Below are 20,750 nucleotides of genomic sequence, written 5' to 3'. Positions count from 1 at the left end.
TACATATAAATATTGAATGAAGGAAGAAAAACCACGTTACTTAAAAGTATGGACACAATATTAAAAAGTGTCGATATAGGTTGTAGACCTATTCTCTCATAAAACCGGTATATTTATACCGGTTATATTACAAAATTACCTATTACATTATAATTATGGGTTCCGATGTTTTTTCAATCGACACTTTTTGAAAAAGTATCGACACTTTTTTCATCCATTCTGGACATAAAGTTGTGACACAATATTAAAAAGTGTCGATATAGGTTGTAGACATATTCTCTCATAAAACCGGTATATCTATACCGGTTATATTACAAATTACCTATTACATTATATTATGGGTTCCGATGTTTTTTCAATCGATACTTTTTGAAAAGGTATTGACACTTTTTTCATCTATTCTGGACATAAAGTAGCAACACAATATTAAAAAGTGTCGATATAGGTTGTATACCTATTCTCTCATAAAATCGGTATATCTATACCGGTTATATTACAAAATTACCTATTACATTATAATTATGGGTTTCGATGTTTTTTCAATCGACACTTTTGAAAAGGTATCGACACTTTTTTCATCCATTCTGGACATAAAGTAGCGACACAATATTAAAAAAGTGATATAGTTGTAGACCTATTCTCTCATAAAACTGGTATATCTATACCAGTTATATTACAAAATTACCTATTACATTATAATTATGGGTTCCGATGTTTTTCAATTGACACTTTTTGAAAATGTATCGACACTTTATGATGATATTTTTTGGGGTATATTGAAAATTTATCCATTACAATATAATTATCGGTTTCGATGTTTTTGGGGTCGTTACTTTTTATATATTGATCGACACTTTATGATAGACTTTAAGTTTGGATACATTATAGAAAATGATTATAATATACTGATATTTCTAAGTATGAAAACTTTGTCGTGGATATCATGGAAAACAATTCTTTAATAATGTGTTTCGATACATTTGCAAGCATATGTAAAATACATTAATAACTAGTATTGATATTTCAACAATCCTCAAATGTATATGTATACAGAGAAGCAAATATGGAATAATTAATGAAAATATACACACAATATAATCAAACCAAAAGATACATACACAACAATGTTCAAATAATGTACCGACAAACGAAATTAATCCGATGAAAAAGGGTTAATTTCTAACGAAGTCCGGAACATTAGGGGCCTTCAACAAATTTTCCAAATACTCTCGTATGTTTCCGCATTTTTCTGAGGACATACATAAATAATTTCAATTATCAAACTAATGAGGTGCAATTTTACTAACAATTAACTAAATTTGCATAAGCATGAATAAATTTGTGTCATACCTAGAGCATTGTTGTTCGAATGGGAAGCAACGTCAAAGGTATGTGGACATATGTAATTGTATTTCTATATAAACACATAAGTTGTTAAAATAATCAATGTCTGAACACCTGTTCAACTGGAAAAACATATTGTATAAATGCAACTTACCGGATTATAAATCATTTTTTCCGCTGAATCATCGACCAAAAGTGTATTTAGCTCGTTAAAATCAGGACACGCTTTCCAAACATCATTGAGATCTTTACAGTAGGTAACATTATCGTATGTTTTACATTTTGTTTGATCCTGTTCACAAACAGTCGAACATAAATATGTTGGAATCATAGACAACGAAAAGTCAGCAAACTGTAATGATATTCATCTTACCCAAACGAATAGAAAATGCTCAAAAAATAAATGTAGTTTCTCAAGTACACGGTCGACGTTATGCCTGAGATTGTAATCAAGTTTGAATGTTAACATTCAAATGTATATTAACGATTTTGACTACAGTAATTCAATTGCTCCAAACATGTTCTAACCTCATCTTTGAAGACCAAAGGGCAACAACAAAATTGTCGACACAAAATTGCATAAATTCAAATAATCATGTTCTGAGGAAAACATCTACAACATGAAGAAAATGAGATTAAAGTTATACGCTTATATGTTAAAATAATGGATACAAAAGAATAGAATTAAAACCTGTAGAAAGTCTTGGGATGTAGGCAAGGACACCATTGAGATCAAAAATTAAAAGTTTTCTTGAAGGCGGCGTTGCAGACACGATATACTTGTTTGGATCATCATCATCGTCATCTTCATCGTCAGCTTCATCTTCATTAACCGCTTGGTTGTCCACATCTGTTAAAATAAAATAAAATACAGTTCCGAACGTGTAAATGTTTAGAAACATAAATAATGAATTACCTAACTCGTTTGATGTCGTTGACGTAATTCATCACGCAACATGGAGACTTCATCGCGCAATGATGAAATATCGGCTCGCATTCCACTCACAAGGGAATCAATATGCTCTCGAAAATTGACCATGTATTCCATCACGGTCTTAATTGTGACATCTTCTGCAACTGGAGCTTCTTCCATCATTGTGTCTCCAATTGGTTACTCTTCTTCATGGCCAATGGGGTCCATTTCCTCCCTCTATTGATCTAATCCGACCTTCTTGACACGCTTCCAACCGAGTTTTCAACAAAATCATATCCCGCTTTTTTAATAAATAACATGTCAATCTTGCGGGTTAATCGAACAGGGGCGTCATGCGAAAAATCAATTTCTTTCTTCTTCAACAGATGAGTGATGATATATCCATATGGTAGTGAAGTTGAAATTGTTGCTCCCTTTGTGACCATATATACAATTGTATTAAATATGAGTTTAGCAATGTTTGGAGCCGTTTTGGATTTGGATTTATACTTTGCTATCCACCAATAATCGCTGTCTCGAAGCGTTGAATGTTTTCCCCCACTAGGGCGGATATACCATGTGAGCATTTTGTGAAACACTCTCGACTCTACATCTAGCTGAATTGGGCTATTTCTAGCAACCCGTTTAATTGTAGACCAATCTACATCATTTTCATCTGAATCCCCTTTATTCGCTACACCTAAACCCTCCGCAATAATTTTTGGAGACATATATATATCATTCCCCATGACATGTGTATTAATTCCTATTATATTAGTCTTATTAGGCTCGTGCTGTAAGGAAGCATTGTTGTATAAGACTCTAACTAGGTTGGGGTAATATTTTGGTTCTACACCAAGGAATTCAAGCCAACCCCAAGATGTAAATGTGGATTTAAAACTAAATGCATATTTATCATCAAACAAGAAACCCATGTCAATGACACGTTCGGGACGAATCTTCCTTACTTTAAAACTCGTCTGCCATCTTTGTTTCTCCATATCGGATCTAAAGTTTAGAGTTTCGAAGGACCTGATTTCCTCAGAAGAATCGTTTGTTTCAGAAGGAGGTTGTGGTTGAGAAGAGCTTTGAGAAAGACCGCACTTCTGACGCTGACGTTTTGGAGCCATTTTGGTTTGATGCTATTACAATGGAACACAAACACATTCAGGAAAAAAACTCCAATATAGAAATCAATCAAACCCATAAAATATCGATACATTTACTTGAATATATGGTCGTCACTGTTATGATAACGCTAGTATTCTTCGGAGAGGAAGAGTTCTCTTCTGCCTGCTTACCTTTAGGTTTAGGGTTTGTCGATTTAGAGTTTGTATACTATATATAATGAACGGGGGAAAACACTCGATATTTAAATTAGTATCGACACAAAATTAAAAAGTGTCGATACATATATTACACCTATTATCTCATAAAAACGGTATACTTATACCGGTTAGATTGAAAAATTACCTATTACATTATACTTATGGGTTTCGATGTTTCTGGGATCGAAACTTTTTATATATGGATCGACACTTTATGGTTGCACCCTGTTTGCCATTCATTCTGGACCAATAGTATCGACACAAAGTGTCGATACTTACATACCGGTATACTTATACCGGTTAGATTGAAAAATTACCTATTACATATACTTATGGGTTTCGATGTTTCTAGGATCGACACCTTTTATATATGGATCGACACTTTATGGTTGCACCCTATTTGCCATTCATTCTGGACCAATAGTATCGACACAAAATTAAAAAATATCGATACATATTATATACCTAATCTCTCATAAAACCGGTATACTTATACCGGTTAGATTGAAAAATTACCTATTACATTATACTTATGGGTTTCGATGTTTCTGGATCGACACCTTTTATATGGATCGACACTTTATGGTTGCACCCTGTTTGCCATTCATTCTGGACCAATAGTATCGACACAAAATTAAAAAGTGTCGATACATATTATATACCTAATCTCTCATACTTATACCGGTTAGATTGAAAAATTACCTATTACATTGTACTTATGGGTTTCGATGTTTCTGGGATCGACACTTTTTATATATGGATCGACACTTTTTATATATGGATCGACACTTTATGGTTGCACCCTGTTTGCCATTCATTCTGGACCAATAGTATCGACACAAAATTAAAAAGTGTCGATACATATATTACACCTAATCTCTCATAAAATCGGTATACTTATACCGGTTAGATTGAAAAATTACCTATTACATTATACTTATGGGTTTCGATGTTTCTGGGATCGACACTTTTTATATATGGATCGAAACTTTATGGTTGCACCCTGTTTACCATATTGTAAATTTACCTTTTACTTTAAAGTTAATTTTGTAGTTATTGTACATACCCTCAATATGGAATGGCCATTCAGTCTCGCATATGATGATAATTATGATGACATTTGGTATAATACAGACAACAATCTCCATATATCGTAAGTATCAACATGACTCTTAATGTGTATAAGAAACATGTACAACAACCTACTGCTAACTTTTCTCATCTCATTCATAATTACATTCACATACAAAATTATAAATCGTATACAAAATTATAAATCTTATACAAAATTAACCCTACATTTGCATCATTACATCCTTTTGTTATTCTTATGTCTCATGGCAGCTTTTGTTATCTCCTGTCTTCGTTGATTTTGATTGTGGCATACGAGGTCGTTTAATATTCGCGATCGATCTCACTCTCCAACAACCTATATTCAAATTGTCAGAACGTTAAGTATTGTAAACTACAGCATTCAATCTACGACTTTTAACAATTTTACCACAAACGAATTTTTCTTTCCACTTACAAAATCACCAGTTGCCCCTGTAGAACCGATCGATTCCATCCACATCATCACATACATACCGCAATCATGTCTGTTACAAAATTTGAAAACCACACATGTCAATTATGATGAATCCTGCATAAATTAAGCTTTCTATTTATGATAACATCTCATACCCTTCATCGCAAATGAGCTTCATATATTCCTTGTTCGTTGACGTATCACCCGTTGGACAAAGAAAGATACTGACAAGGTATAATAGAACTCTGGCCTTCAGCTCACCCCCCCGTAAGATCCACTTTTTATTTTCTCTTCAATTTCAGCATATGTCACCTTCTGCTTCAAACCATATTTGGAGGCAAGTGCTTTCCAGTCCTTACTCTTACAGACTTCTACAACACTTTTGCCTTCATTTTCTACCCCCAATACGGCTGCAGCACATGGGATCCCGAGAGGAAATGAAAAATCACCATACTTAGCAATACATTGTCTGACATCAAATTGCGACATCAAGGATCGACACAATTCCCTCCGAATAGGTCGATCCCTTACTCCTACCAACGATCCAAAACCTATGTCTCCCAGCACATTCAACTGACCCTTCTCCTTAAGGTGTTTAATTAATGAATTCACCCTTTTAATGCTGCATCTTGTCGACACTTCCTACATTTTTAAAAATATATAATGTTATAGTTCTTATATATTTTGTATCAACGTATTTACAAGTTTAATGAATACCTTATTTTCATGTGCTTTCCTCCGTTCTTTGTATTCTTTACTATCATTCCTTGACTGTGTGATGTAAGGTTCCTTTTCAGCATCACTCATCGAATTCCATTTGGACCTCACATCTTTTGTCACCTAATATTAAACATAAACGTTTCTTAATCAATACATTAACACTAAATAATACTCAATGTCAATTTCATTTTACATACCGAACCGCTATGTGTGCCATCTTCCTTCATCCTTTTGCATTCGGCCATACTGTCAACATTTAAAATTTGTAATCAATTTAAAGTTTATCGATACTTTAATCCAATTACCATTTCAACAATAATAACAAAAAGACATTGATACTTACTAGAAGTACATATATCTACCCTTTGGTTACTTTCAAGTCTCGACCTCAATTTCAAAGTCATCTGCGCAACAATTTTCCAACCCATTAACTTCATTTTTCCTTCATATATAAGTTTACGCAAATCAAATTATTTTGTTACATACACTTTATTCAATATACAAATATAGATAACTACTCTTGTGGTAAAACGGTTTTCTTCAAAAGAATTTGAATGGTCACTACAAAATGTGTCGGCACATTTATACAACATATAATATCATTTTCTACCTATAATATTTAATAAAAGTATCGACATCTATATTTTACCTTGAATATCACTTTCTACCTACAATCGGTCCCAAATGCTTCTTTACTCCAAAACCCCAAACAACACATAAAAACCCTATTCGCGATTACTGTAATAATAAAAAACTAGGGTTTCGATAACATACTTTTCGATTCGACTGTAGCAACAAACAAACTTCGCTTTAGAAACGCCTTCTGAAATGCAGCAACAATTACGCTTCGATTTTAAAAACTCTTCCGTTCTATCTATTTTTAGAGGATATTTAGCTATGGCATTTATATTTTCATCGGATATGTTATTTATATTTAATCGATACAAATACAAAAGTGTCGATACTTTTATGTAAGGTGTCGATACTTTCGAAAGGATAATTACGTATTTCTTTGAAAGTATCGATAATTTATTACACGTACTTACGAAAGTATCGACACTTTCAATATATCCGGTAGCGTTTTACCGATTTTATCATTTTGATACCGGTTTTATCATATTTTTACATGTTATATCGTTGTGGATCGATACATTTTTTAAAAGTATCGACACTTTATAGGCGCTAAAATTGCTTCTCTTTTAAATTAACGAAGTGTTGATCCTTATATAAAGTATCGACACTTTTAATATATCCGGTAGCGTTTTACCGGTTTCATCATTTTGATACCGGTTTTATCATATTTTTACCTGTTATATCGTTGTGGATCGATACATTTTTTTTAAAGTATCGACACTTTATAGGCGCTAAAACTACTTCTCTTTTAAATTAACGAAGTGTCGATCCTTATATTAAAGTACCGACACTTTAAATATATCCGGTACCGCTTTACCGGATTCATCTTTTCAATACCTGTTTTGTCATAGTTTTACCTGTTATATCGTTGTGGATCGATACATTTTTAATTTGGATCGACACGAACCGACAAGTTAAGTTTGCCGGTTGCACAATTTTTTAATATTTCTTCATGACTTAGGCCTACTACATTATTATTAGTCAACATTTCCGGTAGCACTAAATCGAATTTGTTAAATATCTTTTAATGTATCCGGTAACGCCGTATATTAACCCGCCTTTCCTGAGACATAGGACGACACAATAAAATAACGATTCTTAATTTTAATCCGATTAATCTAAGATTTTGTTAATTTTTAAATGTAATAATATTTGTGACACGTACTTATTAAAATTTAATATTTTTCATATTTAAAAATAAATCGATTGACTGTTAATTTAATTTCAAAAACTATTTATACCTTAATTTAAATTTAAAAGAATTAGATGTAATTTTTTCAAATTGAAATATGATTATATAATCACTGTAAAAGTAGCATAAATTTATCAGTAATAATATAAAATATTTTTAAAAAGTAAAATTAGGAAAATAATACCCACATATAAATGTTCTCTCTAAATTTAGTCCAAAGGTCAAACTCATCCCCACATTTATCTGGCTCTAAATCCAACATTTTGACTCCTCAAAATCAATTTTCTTAAGCAAAAAATCTGATTATCATTTTTTATTTGTTTATTTTTAATAAACTAACATATTAATTTATTTAATTTCTAAAGAAAATTCAAGTTGATGAATTGATCCACCGATTTGAAAAGTTCTATTGGAACCAAAAAGGGTAAATTACCTATTTTTCCTTATTCATTCATTCTTATCCTTTCCATCTTGATCCATGGGAAAACAACAAAACAACAAAGTTTAAGCTTCAATAATCACGACCCAGACTCAATAAATAGAGAGAAAAGAAATCCAAATTTTGGTGGGTGTTAAAAATCCAATGCGGTGGGGGTCTTTGTCAGAAGAACCAACAACAAAGGGGAGAATTTTTGAGGAAACCCAGATCAAAAAATCAAAGATTGGACCTGATGGTGGTAGTGGTTGGACTGGGTGTGGAGAGGAGCAAAGTGAGAGATTGTGAAGCAGCGGCAGCTGGTTTTTATATTGAAAAGCGAGGGAATGCGTTTTTGGATAGAGTAGAGAAGATTTGTTTATATGTGGTGGGGCCGCATAGAGAAGGATGCAGCTTCACATCTCGCCTAGCATGAGAAGTATAAAGATATCAAGCAACAATGGGTTTACAAACTTAATGAAGATCAAAGTGGCAGCTAGGCATATTTCCTACCGGACCCTGTTCCACACCATTCTCATTCTCGCTTTCTTGTTGCCTTTTGTCTTCATTCTTACTGCTCTTGTTACCCTTGAAGGTGCCAACAAGTGCTCCTCACTTGGTACCCTTTCTTTTAATCTCTTAACATTCTTTTTTTTTCTTCTTCTTTTCAGTTAGATCTTGATTAGGCTTGCTTTGGTTTTTCTTTATGCATTTGATCTTACTTTTATCATCTGTTAGGCTTTTCTTGGAATCTTAATTATCCGATTCTTAATTTGTTCATGTGTATTTGGTATACATTTGGCTTTTCTTTATGCATTTGATGTTAGTTCTATCATCTGTTAGGCTTTTCTTGGAATCTTAATTATCCGATTCTTACTTTGTTCATGTGATTTTGGTTGATGTTGTGATGCCCTCATTTTCTGGATTCATGTCAATATGGTTTAGGGTATGAATGAATCCAATCGGACTATATATTGGAACTTGGTTCCTCTGTTATCTTCGTATAATCGTAATTTAGTTGAAATGGTTTGTTTCTTGGAATCTTGGATTATCTCGATCCCCGTTTGTTTATATGTGTGCTTATTCACGCTCTTGATTTAGGGGTAAGGGACAATCTTGCTTTTCTTTGGTTTGGTTCATATTTATGATGCTCCGGTTTTAATTGGATTGCTTTCAATCCGATTTAGTGTCTGGATGGAGCTAATTCATTAATATGTTGGTTACTTTTAGATTACAGATGGATTAGGATATGTGGGTTGTTTTCGGTCATGATTACTTTGATCCTTAAACATTTCTTTTGCCGTGTATTTTGATGATTATTTTATATACATTAGTGCTGAAAATTAACAGTTTATGTTGTTATAGGATCCAAATACAGTAAAAATAGATTTCTTAATGAGTTTATTGGACTTAATTTTATTGGTTGGTTTGAATCTCAGGTCAGTGCAGTTCATTTGTTAATAAAAACGCTTTGGGTATCAGATGACTTATGCAGATAGTTCTGGAAGTTCAATAGCATTTATTGCCTCATGGTCTCAGTTAATATATTTTAACAATTTCTAATGTCTATAATTCGGTTGGAATGGCCTCCGAAGTTAGTGGTTATTTTATAATTCATGCTCTTTGTTGATTCTTATTTTTATTTGGGATAGGTAAACTTTGGACTAGATTTTTCAATTTTTCAATAGTATATTTATGTATTTAATGTTTGAATTTGAGCACCTATTTTCTTGATAGAAAGACCTTGGATGTTGATTAGAACTAGTTAATCCAGACTTATATAATAGTGCCTCATTGATGCTTGAAATCGGTTGCTTGTAAGTCAGGTTTTTTTTTACTTGTGTTATTTGATTTTTCTGGTCAATGCATTTTAGTGGTTAGATAGAGTAAATTTGACTGACCTTTGAAGAACTTGGTCAACTTTTCTTGTTGACTTCTTAGTGTTTATATGGTCTTTTACTTTTTATAATATTATCTTTGAGTCCATGACTTTTCTTTTTGGTCTACTATGCCCAGATTGCTTAGGCAGACACCTAGGACCGAGGTTTCTTGGGAGAGTTGATGATTCAGGAGTAACTATCCCGTTCTCTCCATACAAGAACTGCTTTTTTGGTTTTGTCTTATCGACAGCCATTTATCTAGAGTTGTTTTTTATGGTTACAATGCTTCTGCTGCAGAAACTAGTTAAGGACTTTTATAAGATCCTCAATCAAGTAATCACTGAGGAAATCCCTGATGGTCTAAAGCTTCCAGATTCGTTTAGTCAACTAGTTTCTGAACTGAAGAACAACCAATATGACGCAAAGAATTTTGCATTCTCGTTAAGAGCAATGGTATTGCCATTCTGCATAAAGATTGTTACTTTGAAATTACTTTTTTTTCTTTTTTTAAATTATATTATCTTTTATATATTTAAAAAGTTGACAAATGTAAATGTTCAGAAATTAAATATTTGAATATAGATTTTTTATGGATTCTAATTTTCTCATAATATCTAAGCTTGGTGAACTTCTACTTAGTTTCTTTTTTGTCTTTTATACACAGATGGAGAAACTTGAAAGAGAAATTAAGGAATCTAAATTTTCAGAGCTGACAAATAGGCACTTTGCTGCAAGTTCTATACCAAAAGGCCTATATTGTCTTTCTTTGCGTTTAACTGATGAATACTCTACCAATGCCTATGCACGCAAACAACTACCTCCACCTGAGCTCCTCCATGTGCTCTCTAATAACTCTTACTGCCACTTTGTCTTGTCAACGGACAACATATTGGCTGCATCTGTAGTTGTTACTTCTGTTGTCCAGTCATCACTAGAACCTGAAAAGGTCGTCTTTCATGTCATCACTGACAAGAAAACTTATGCGGGTATGCATGCTTGGTTTGCACTAAATCCAGTAGCACCTATCATAGTTGAAGTGAAAGGTCTTCACCAGTTTGATTGGTTAACTAGAGAGAATGTTCCAGTGCTTGAAGCAGTAGAGAGCCATGATGGTATCAGAAATTACTATCATGGAAATCATATTGCAGGGGCAAATCTCTCTGATACTTCTCCTCGAAAATTCGCTTCAAAATTGCAGGCGAGAAGCCCAAAGTACATATCCTTGCTCAACCATCTCAGGATATATTTACCCGAGGTAATTAGATGTAGCTATACCAATTTCTTTCTTTATCTTACATGGACAGTTTCATTTATAGCACAATGTCTTCCCTTCTAAATGTCTGTTTGGTTGTATGTTTTTAACAGCTCTTTCCAGACATCGACAAAATAGTTTTTTTGGATGACGATGTTGTGATCCAACGTGATTTGTCTCCACTTTGGAAGATTGATCTACAAGGAAAGGTTAATGGAGCTATAGAAACTTGTAAAGGTGAAGATGAGTGGGTCATGTCAAAACATTTCAAAACCTACTTTAACTTTTCTCATCCCCTTATAGCCAAGTATTTGGATCCTGATGAATGTGCATGGGCTTATGGAATGAATATACTTGATCTCCGTGCATGGAGAAAAACAAATATAAGAGAAACATATCATTTCTGGCTGAGAGAGGTAACTTATCACATACTAAGTTTCTTGACTATTTCTGTGATTTGATCTTTCCCTTTCCTTTTGGATTTTAACTCATGGTGACTATCACAATATTATTTTGAGCACTGGAAATGAAATATCATAGACTTTTTTGCCAGAGGATTCAGACCAATGAAATATCATCATTGCCTTCGTTCCTTAATATCTGATGATCTTGGCATGTTTCGTTTAGGGCATTGTTTCTGAAAAAATGAATTTCATTTCGTTTTGAATAATTTTCAAGTATTAACTTGACCATAACAATAAATTGATTGATTAGTATTTGGTTCTTACAGTTTTACTCTGATTGCTGGTTTGTTTGTGGCAGAACCTGAAGTCAAACTTGACCATGTGGAAGCTTGGAACTCTACCACCTGCTCTGATTGCTTTTAGAGGCTATGTTCATCCTATCGACTCATCATGGCATATGCTAGGCTTGGGCTATCAGAGTAAGACCAAGATCGAGAACGTGAAGAGAGCTGCAGTTATTCATTACAACGGCCAGGCAAAACCATGGTTGGAGATTGGCTTCGAACACCTTCGGCCATTTTGGACCAAGTATGTGAACTACTCCAATGACTTTGTTAGGAGCTGTCACATTTTGCAATGGTAGTTAAGCAACTAGAGGGTTTAGAAGGAACGGAATACGTAGAAGAGACACAAGCAAGTCGAGTGGGGTTAGTTTTATCGCAGCCTGAAGATTTTCTGGAGGCTTATTTAAGAAGGTGAGATTACAAATTGGCCAAGAAAGCAACAATTTTGACAACAGGATTGATTGGTTCTATTAACATTTTTTTAGGAAGGACCTGCTGGGATTCTGTTAGTTTGTAACATAGCAAGCAATGTTTTTCTGGGTTCTCATACTGCTTTTCCTACGTACTTCTTTGGAATAAGCTGAGGTGCAAATACACAGATTAGAAATGGTTCAATGATGTGGAAAGACAACTTAGACTCTATTTTTCCTTTCCAATGAGAAAATTATATTCTTTTATTGCTTTCATTATCTTTTTGCCCTCTTGATTTTAGATGTTGTTTAAAAATATTTATGCAATTTAGGGCCCAACCGGACTTGAACCGATGACCTCTTGATCTGCAGTCAAATGCTCTACAACTGAGCTATGGACCCTGTTAATAATTAAGAAGAATATATATTTAATGATTATTTTAATCACTAATTACATTCTCCTTTTAAATTATTTTAATAAATAGTTTTAAAAAAAAAAGAGTTTATCCATTTTGTACCTAGTTCACAGCAGACAGAAGTATATTTTTAGTCTTTAATTGTGATAATCTTTTTATTTGATTTTTATTTTTTTATCAGATTAGTCCTACTCTTAGATTTGATTATGTTAATGATGTAAAATTTTGAACTTGTATCATATAATATAATTTTAAAGTGTTATATTATCAAAATAATTAAAATTTTATCAAATTTAAAAGATTAAAAGCTGTTTTGTAAAAATATAATGCTGATTTTCACGCGGAAGCAGCAAATAAAGAACCAAGATGATCGAATATCAAAATCCAATGGTTGTGATGTTGCATGCAAAACATGTTAGAGTTTACTTTTATCTTTAGAAAAAGAAAAAATTGTCCAAATTCCATAGCTCTACGAGAACAAGGCAAGAATATGGAATCATTGACCATAGATTTAGGAAACTCCGAGACATCCTCGTTTGTAGAGATTTATTTGATCTCTTCTTCGTTTATTGATTTGATCTAATAGCATTCTTAATAATTATATCAAAGCAACCCAATCGGCTTTTCTTGTTCTTCGAAGCTTGGATTTTTCAGCCAACAAAAACCAACCCAGATCAGTTTTGGAACAAGTAAGATGACCCATTAAACTTTTGCACTGCTTTTAAGTGTTTGTTCGATATCAGAGTGATCAATTGTCGGGATTTGGCTGGTTTGCTTCTCTTGGTTTTGAGATTTTTTCTTCTTTAAATATTGGTTGACGCTTTACTTATTTGTGATTTTAATGTGTTATTCTATGTCTTGAACTGTTTTTTTCTCGTGCTTTAAAAATTTTGCAGTGGATTATGTTCTATCTTTGGATTTACCCATTTTGGTTTACTTTGAAACAGTTATCAAATCTATCTTGAAGTTGCTACCTTTTATAGTTCCCTTGCATATCTGTTACTACCTTGTTTCTGAGTTCAGTGATTCAGTTTTTCTTTTTCTTATCGAAAGGAGTCGCAGATGCTGGTATTCGAATTTTGAACTGGTTGAATGCCACCTTTTGAGGTTTTTGTTTACAATAAAGGAGAAGGGGCCAAGTAAAGATCTCGAGGAGTTGGGATTTTCAAGTTTCAAGGTTCCTGATTCCTGGAGATGGCTAGTGTTCAAGATCAATTGGAGATCAAGTTTAGATTGACTGATGGACCGGATATCGGTCCCAAAACCTTTCCTGCTGCCACCAGTGTTGCAACCTTGAAGGAAAGTGTTCTTGCACAATGGCATAAAGGTTAGTTCGAAGTTCGACTAAATCCGAACTTGTATCATTTGATGAGTCAGTCTGTCATTGAATATTTCTCTTTCTTATCACTTAAACCAACATATTGTACTGGTTTTCGGTTTGCTTCAGTGCATCATTGGTGTTTTTATTGGAAATGGGTGTCTGTCGGATGCCGGGTTTTCAAACTTTTTCAAGATGTTCTGGGCTGAAGTTCTAATATTTATGCTAGTATATCGTTCCTGTTTGTTTGTTTTTGCCTTCTTTTTTGTGTGCATTGTCATGTTAAAGTTGTTCCAAGCATGTAATCACACTTGTTTAATTTTGTGCAGAGAAGGAGAATGGTCCAAGGACAGTGAAAGATCTCAAGTTAATTAGTGCTGGAAAAATATTGGAGAACAACAGAGCACTGGGGGAGTGCCAAAGCCCACTTTGTGATATTCCTGACGCGTTGACGACGATGCATGTTGTCGTTCAACCTCCTTCAGAGAAAGGTACAGTTATTATCTGTGGGGATCCAAACATTGTAATCTGAACTTTCTCATATACAGTTTTGAATTATCTTTCTTTCTTTATCAAGCAGAAAATAAGGCAACAAATCAAGCACGGCAGAAAAAATGTGTATGTGTCATATTATAATCCACAGCTCGCCGAAAGCATGACATCATTTTCAGGTAGTTTTCCGTTACTCTACTGTTTCTTTTGCAACGAACATAACATAACCCTTGGTTTTTAAACTAAGTTCCATCCAAAATTTTCTGCAGATGAGGAGTGCTGGAACTGGTATTGAAGATGAACTTGGAGACTTTTCCGATCGACGAAGGTGGTCAGCATCTTGCAGATTTATCATATAGGTCGTGTTTTTTGCTTCCAGATTACACCTTATTTGTTTAGCCGGTCACCATCCATCATTTCCTTTCACTTTTCTCGTTTCAAGTTATTGAATCGCAGATTTTGTCCAATTTCGTTACATCAAATGCATTTTTGTGTTTCTGGTTCGTCTTCCCTTGTATAATATCGTATTTTATCTTGTAATTGAACTCATGTTGGCTGTTGTCATACTTTTAACTGATTATAAAGATTCATGTTGGACCTTTTTTTTGCAAATGCTGCCAATATTTCATCATCTCATTTTTGCATATAATTTCAATTAAACAGTAAAATCTCAAAGGGTAATCAAAAATCTTGTTTTTGTTGTCCTTGAGATTGTAAACATGTTTGCATAATTGTGAAATGGTATACGAATATGTAAAAGCTTAGATATATCTAAGTTTCTGCGAGTTAAGGAGCTCCAGGTCATCGTTTCCGACCTGAGACCGTCTTCTTAACAGCTCTGACAGACACTGAAAACTCATCGAGTGATGATAAGGTCCTCGTATCATCTGGTGTGAAAGTAACTGGCTGCCTTCCCCATGAGATATGTGAAGAGAAGAGAAAGTGAAGGCCGAGTCACATAACGCTCACCCAAAAGATCATCAAGAAATGCAAATGCAGCTAACAGTTCAGCTCGGCCTGCTTTGATCGGTCCTGTGAAATGTGCTGGGATTATCCTCTTAAATTTCCAGTCCCTTGCAATGCCGTCAATCCAATCCCGAACCTGAATTTTGGAGAAGGATGAAAGATAGTAAACAGTTACACCCTAAATCAAATAGGCCAGGGGTTCTTGACAATTGGAGAAAACCAGTAAAGATACTTACCTTTGGTTCTAAGTTCGGGATAACATATAATATAGATCAAAAGGGCTCTAAGTTCTTACCTTTTCTGGAACTTTGCTGAAAACTAGTGTCTTTACAATTGGAGAAACAATAAACTTTTGAGACATCTGAGCAAAACTAGCCTTTGGTTCCAAAAGATTCGACGGACCGAGGAGCAGTATCTGTAGAACCATTCTTTCCCATCCTGCGACATCATGCATTACTCTCATTCAAGTTCTCGTATACGTGAACATATTCAAGTTTTATGAAACTAATTTGATTATTTGAAAGTATTTGAGCTCTTCTTCGAAATAATGAAAATCTAATTTTTTACGGTTTATTTCGTTGTCAGCAACTGGTTCATCAATAACTTTCTTCCCTTTGCTAAGAATCTTCACTGCCAATCCATTTATGGTTGATGCCAAGAGGTACTCTTTGTTGATACTCTCCGGTGGCTTTTTCGGAACATATATGACAGCGTCTGTAACCAGAAGTGTTCTCGAACGTTTATGATAGAAAGCAACCTCTACGTATGGTCCAATTCCTGAAATAGTTCAAGGTAATCGAGTTCGAACTTGGACATCTTTAGATGTATAATTGAAAGCAGCTCATTTAACTTTACTTGCCAACTTCTGGTGAGCTGAGAACTTTCTGTTCAATCTCATCCGCCCATGGAGTCGATGGATCCTCGTTTTTCAAGATTTTGGCACGAAAAATCCCGAAACTTGAGCCTTTGGAAATTTTCTAGAGAATGGACCCACCCAATCTTATGCTCATAACAGATAAATCCCTTGTTAGATAATGCAGAAGAAGTTCGTTAAAGAGCAAAACCGGAGTAGAGGTCAAACCAGTGATGCCTTTGAGTCAACAGTTCATTCGGTCCGACTATTAGGACTGAATGATTTAACCATAGAACTTGCGGTTCTATAACAAATAACAGACAATGAATTTTCATCTTATAAGATGAAGCAAATCAATGAATTTTCTTGTTTTCATTTTCCTCCTCAATCCAGCTGCAATCGAAGTCTTACGAAATCGATGCATAATCGAAAAATCGAGAATTTAGAGAGGAAAAATGAACCTCGATGCACTCTTTGGTAGGGGCTATAGGTGCATGAACCGATAGTCCCCCGGATTTGAGTTTGATGACCGTCATCCGAATGTTTGTGGACACACTGCTGAACCCTAAAGCTTGCTCTTGTTCGGATAGCCATATAGAGCCTTTCACAGCCTACAAAAACTCGAAGAAGAAGAAGAAGAAGAATCAGTATAAGAAATTATCGATCGATTAAACTTCAAAATTCAAACTTTTGTATGACATTAGTTAAAGAAGAAAAAACTGACCTCAGTCCTAGTAGTGCGCCTGTTAAGAAAAGGGCCAAGGGGGAAAGGGAAGCCGGTGAAGTTAAAGTAAAACCTGTTGGCGGAGCCACCGCTATCGCTTCAAGCTGCGGCGGTGCTGGAACCAGAACCAGCTGAAGCAATCACCAAGCTGAAATTACATTCTTTTCGCTTTCTTCTTCTTGGTTTCAACTGTAAAGAAAATCCCTTCAAGGAATTACCAAGGAAACTCGAATTGGAATCTCTTAAATAGATTGGACTATGAAAAAGAGTTGATTTTGGAGAAGAAACAGCAATGACTGCCACCATTCTTTTTCCCTTTTGGGAATCTTTGTTTCGTTAATTTTGCAGTTTTAACTTGAAACAATAACCAGAAAGTTCTTGCAAGGAGGACAAAGACAAGATGCACTTGTTGTAATACGAGACATGGTTGCGACACGTGGAGGTTCATAGTCCAACTTGGATTATGCGAGGATGGGAAAAATAATGAAACAAAAGGAATGGAAAAATTAGTCTGACTAATAATGTTTGTATAAATGGTTATTTTAATTTTAATATATATTTTTAAATATTTTAATTTTTAACGTTTTAATTTTTAGTTAAAATAACTTCGGTTAAATTGAAATCATTAGTTGATTGAGGTTAACGCATAATTTTATATATATATATATATATATATATATATATATGTAATTGATGATATTTCATAATCTATATATTACATTATCAAAATGATGACGTGATATACATCATATTATTCAAAGTGATAATCTGATATATATCATGTCATGATATTAATGTGACACGTGTCATATTATCTAAAGTGGTAATGTAACACGTGATATATTACTAATTAAACAAATATGAAAATGTCATGTCAGTAACATACTTATTAGTCAATTAATTATTTTTATCTAATATATATTATTTTGATTAAAAAATAAAACATTAGAAGTTAAAATATTCAAAGAACAATGATCAAAGCGATCATTTTAGCAAATATTAGACACTAATTTGACATTATGTTAAAATTAAATGGGCTAAGTTGACTCTTAAATTATAGTTAAATTATCAATTTAGTATTTAAATATAAAGGAACAGGAAAACAGCTTGGAAAAATTGTAAAAAGGACACCCAAACGAACCGTCCTACAAATTTCAGTTACCCCAACTGTAATTTTGTTGACATGTTTTTACACTTTTTTGTGTAAATTGCCTGGATTTGCTCCAAATATGATGTCACAGTTTCATCAAAATTAGAATAAAACAGTCAAAAGTCCCACTTATATGAAAGATGGTCTTCATCATCAACATCAACATTCATCTCCTGCTCGCATCCAAAGCATTCTTCTTTGTATCAGCAAATGGGGTTGAAGTTTTCCATGGCAGGGCTGCTGAAGGGTGAAAACACCACTCTTGTTCTTCCGCGTCAAATCTTTTCTTATCTTTCGGCAAGTTCTTGGAACCGGAACTTGGTGTCCAAGAAAAGAAGGTGAATCGTAGTCGGCGGATACGATCTCAACATGTCTTATATAACCGATCGTGTGTTGGCAATGTCCTTCCCTGCCGAACGTATGCGAGCGGTGTATCGGAATCCTCTGTGGCAGGTCAAGTCTGTGCTGGAAATGAGACATCAGGGGCATTGCAAGGTCTATAATGTGTGCATAGAAGAAGCTTATGATCCATCACACTTTCATGGTCGAGTCGAGTGGTTCCCTTTCGATGACAATCATGTTCCCCACTTCGAAATGATGAAGAAGTTCTGTGAGAGTGTTCATTCATGGCTATCAAAGGACCATAAAAATATTGCAGTCGTGCATTGCATGATATTAACTCCTAAAATTGAACATATTCATGTCGAACACATACCGTTATCCACCGGTTATACTTAAATCCAAGTTTTTATGTAACGTTCTTGTTTTTAAAGCTTGCATTCTCCACTGAATTTGCACGCAGGCAAAGGTTGAACAGGCTTAATGGTATGTGCATACCTTGTTTACACTGTATTAGAAAACTAATTTCAATGGTGTATTTACACAGGAAAAGGATGATCTTTCATATCAACAAGTACACCAATTTATAAGAGATACAATGCTCATCAGCTTTCCTCTAACTGCCTAACAACTCCAGCTAACCACTTAACAGACTAACTGCTTAATACATGTGCATATTTCTTTAACAGCAATACACGTGCATGTTCTTTAACAGTCTAACACACTGGAATGTCAGCTGAGGAAGCACTTCAGTTATACGCCCAAATGCGGACCACTAACAATGAAGGGGTAAGTAACTATGTTGCTCCGATTCTTCATTTCCTCGAAATACTTTGCTCGAATAACATAGCTCTTATATATATATTTCATTGCATCGTCTTGCTTTTGAGAAGTGTTTTTATTGTGTTCAAAGTTTTTGCACTTTTGCTGATAGGTCTCTATTTCAAGCCAACGTCGTTATGTGGGGTATTGGGAAAAGATACTTCCTTTTCCTAGGGGAATTGGCAACGGACCTCCAGAAGTGAACTTGCCTCAACCATGCAGCCAAGTATTGCGGCAGATTCGGCTTTACGATACAGTTAATACCAACTGTGTCTTCTTCGTTGTCTCCGAGCTCCAAGAGGTTAGTTCATTTGTATCACCAAGTAAACTTAATTATTCAAATAAAGTGCCATGATATAAATTGAGCTTGGTTTCACGTGCCTATAACCTATTCGGCAGATCCCGGATCAGATGTACCGCCCACCGGTGGAAGCTGCCAAGAGTTGCTGTCGGGAAATCAAAAAAGGATCAGAAGGGAATTGCAGTCCTAGGTATTTCTTGTCATACGTCGAAGGGGGGATGCAACGGAATGGAAAGGGCCTCGTTTCGTAGTCCAAATGGACACAGAGAGTCCAGTATTATATCAGAAGAATTGTCTTGACTACTGTTTCGAAAAATCTGTTGAAGTAAGTCACTTGCATATTTGTAAAGTTTTGCATCTATATACTAGTGTCTGCTTTGTATCATGTCGAACTCAAATTCGAAGAATGCCAGATGTTTAACCTACATGCATATGCTTAATGTATGAATTCGAATACGATCATATGCTTGGATTCAACAGGTTAAGGGAGGCGTGCGTGTCATTTTCTACCAGAAAATGATCGGAGCCCGCCTTTTTTGTGCCTGTTTCAATACGGCCTTCATCAAGAACAGCTTGTTACAGGTACGTTCCAAGAAGTTTTCCGCGATTCATAAACCGATATGTGCCAAGAAACTTACTGCATCGTTTAACTTTGCCAGTTTAAGATCCGGGATCTGGACAAAGTTGGGATTGCTGGTAGATCGATATGTGGCCCTGCATTCTGTGTCGAATTGCTATTCGGCCCGGCAAATCAGAGGCTCTCAGGGTCTGTGTCATCTGATTATGACGATGAAGTAATGAAATTGTTCTAAAACCTAAACTCAAAAGACTTGTTTAAGAAAGAAACAATAAATGATTGTACGTGAGTTCATGATTTCGATTTTTTTTCCTGCGGAAACACTCAAATTGTTAGAAGTTTTGTACTCTCAGATTTGGCAGAACTTTTTTATTGAATTAAATTCGATCCGAATCTAAATTAACGTTACGCCCTGGAGAGTAAATCTGT

The 20,750-nt window shown here is 34.6% G+C and overlaps 2 protein-coding genes, 1 non-coding gene and 2 pseudogenes across 4 annotated transcripts; 3 read left to right on the top strand and 2 right to left on the bottom strand.

The window, feature by feature from the left end:
• Positions 1 to 8,099: 8,099 nt before the first annotated feature.
• Positions 8,100 to 12,550, top strand: LOC120135965 (probable galacturonosyltransferase 14). Its single transcript, XM_039152098.1, has 7 exons — positions 8,100 to 8,692; positions 10,090 to 10,145; positions 10,251 to 10,406; positions 10,618 to 11,208; positions 11,319 to 11,621; positions 11,968 to 12,306; positions 12,381 to 12,550. Exons 1-6 carry the CDS (start codon positions 8,482 to 8,484, stop codon positions 12,250 to 12,252), a joined length of 1,602 nt encoding a protein of 533 aa, XP_039008029.1. The 5' UTR covers positions 8,100 to 8,481; the 3' UTR covers positions 12,253 to 12,306; positions 12,381 to 12,550.
• A 143-nt stretch (positions 12,551 to 12,693) lies between these two features.
• On the bottom strand, positions 12,694 to 12,765 carry TRNAC-GCA. Its single transcript has one exon. It is a non-coding gene; the product is annotated as a tRNA-Cys (tRNA).
• A 1,142-nt stretch (positions 12,766 to 13,907) lies between these two features.
• LOC120136066 (membrane-anchored ubiquitin-fold protein 2-like) lies at positions 13,908 to 15,182 on the top strand. 2 transcript variants are annotated; one of them, XM_039152182.1, is made up of 4 exons: positions 13,908 to 14,106; positions 14,427 to 14,588; positions 14,675 to 14,768; positions 14,859 to 15,182. In XM_039152182.1, the coding sequence occupies exons 1-3, from the start codon at positions 13,974 to 13,976 to the stop codon at positions 14,731 to 14,733; spliced, it is 354 nt and encodes a 117-aa protein (XP_039008113.1). In that variant the 5' UTR covers positions 13,908 to 13,973; the 3' UTR covers positions 14,734 to 14,768; positions 14,859 to 15,182. The 2 variants fall into 2 exon arrangements, with proteins under 2 accessions (XP_039008113.1, XP_039008114.1); XM_039152183.1 differs by having other exon boundaries at positions 13,959 to 14,106; positions 14,678 to 14,768.
• A 6-nt stretch (positions 15,183 to 15,188) lies between these two features.
• On the bottom strand, positions 15,189 to 17,438 carry LOC120135909 (annotated as a pseudogene).
• A 1,050-nt stretch (positions 17,439 to 18,488) lies between these two features.
• Positions 18,489 to 20,556, top strand: LOC120135908 (annotated as a pseudogene).
• Positions 20,557 to 20,750: the final 194 nt, after the last annotated feature.

Source organism: Hibiscus syriacus, unplaced genomic scaffold, assembly GCF_006381635.1.
Source record: "Hibiscus syriacus cultivar Baekdansim isolate YM2019G1 unplaced genomic scaffold, ASM638163v2 tig00110621_pilon, whole genome shotgun sequence".
Classification (NCBI taxonomy): domain Eukaryota; kingdom Viridiplantae; phylum Streptophyta; class Magnoliopsida; order Malvales; family Malvaceae; genus Hibiscus; species Hibiscus syriacus.
Note: the sequence above shows the minus strand (reverse complement) of the source record. Positions and strands in the feature narration are given on the sequence as shown.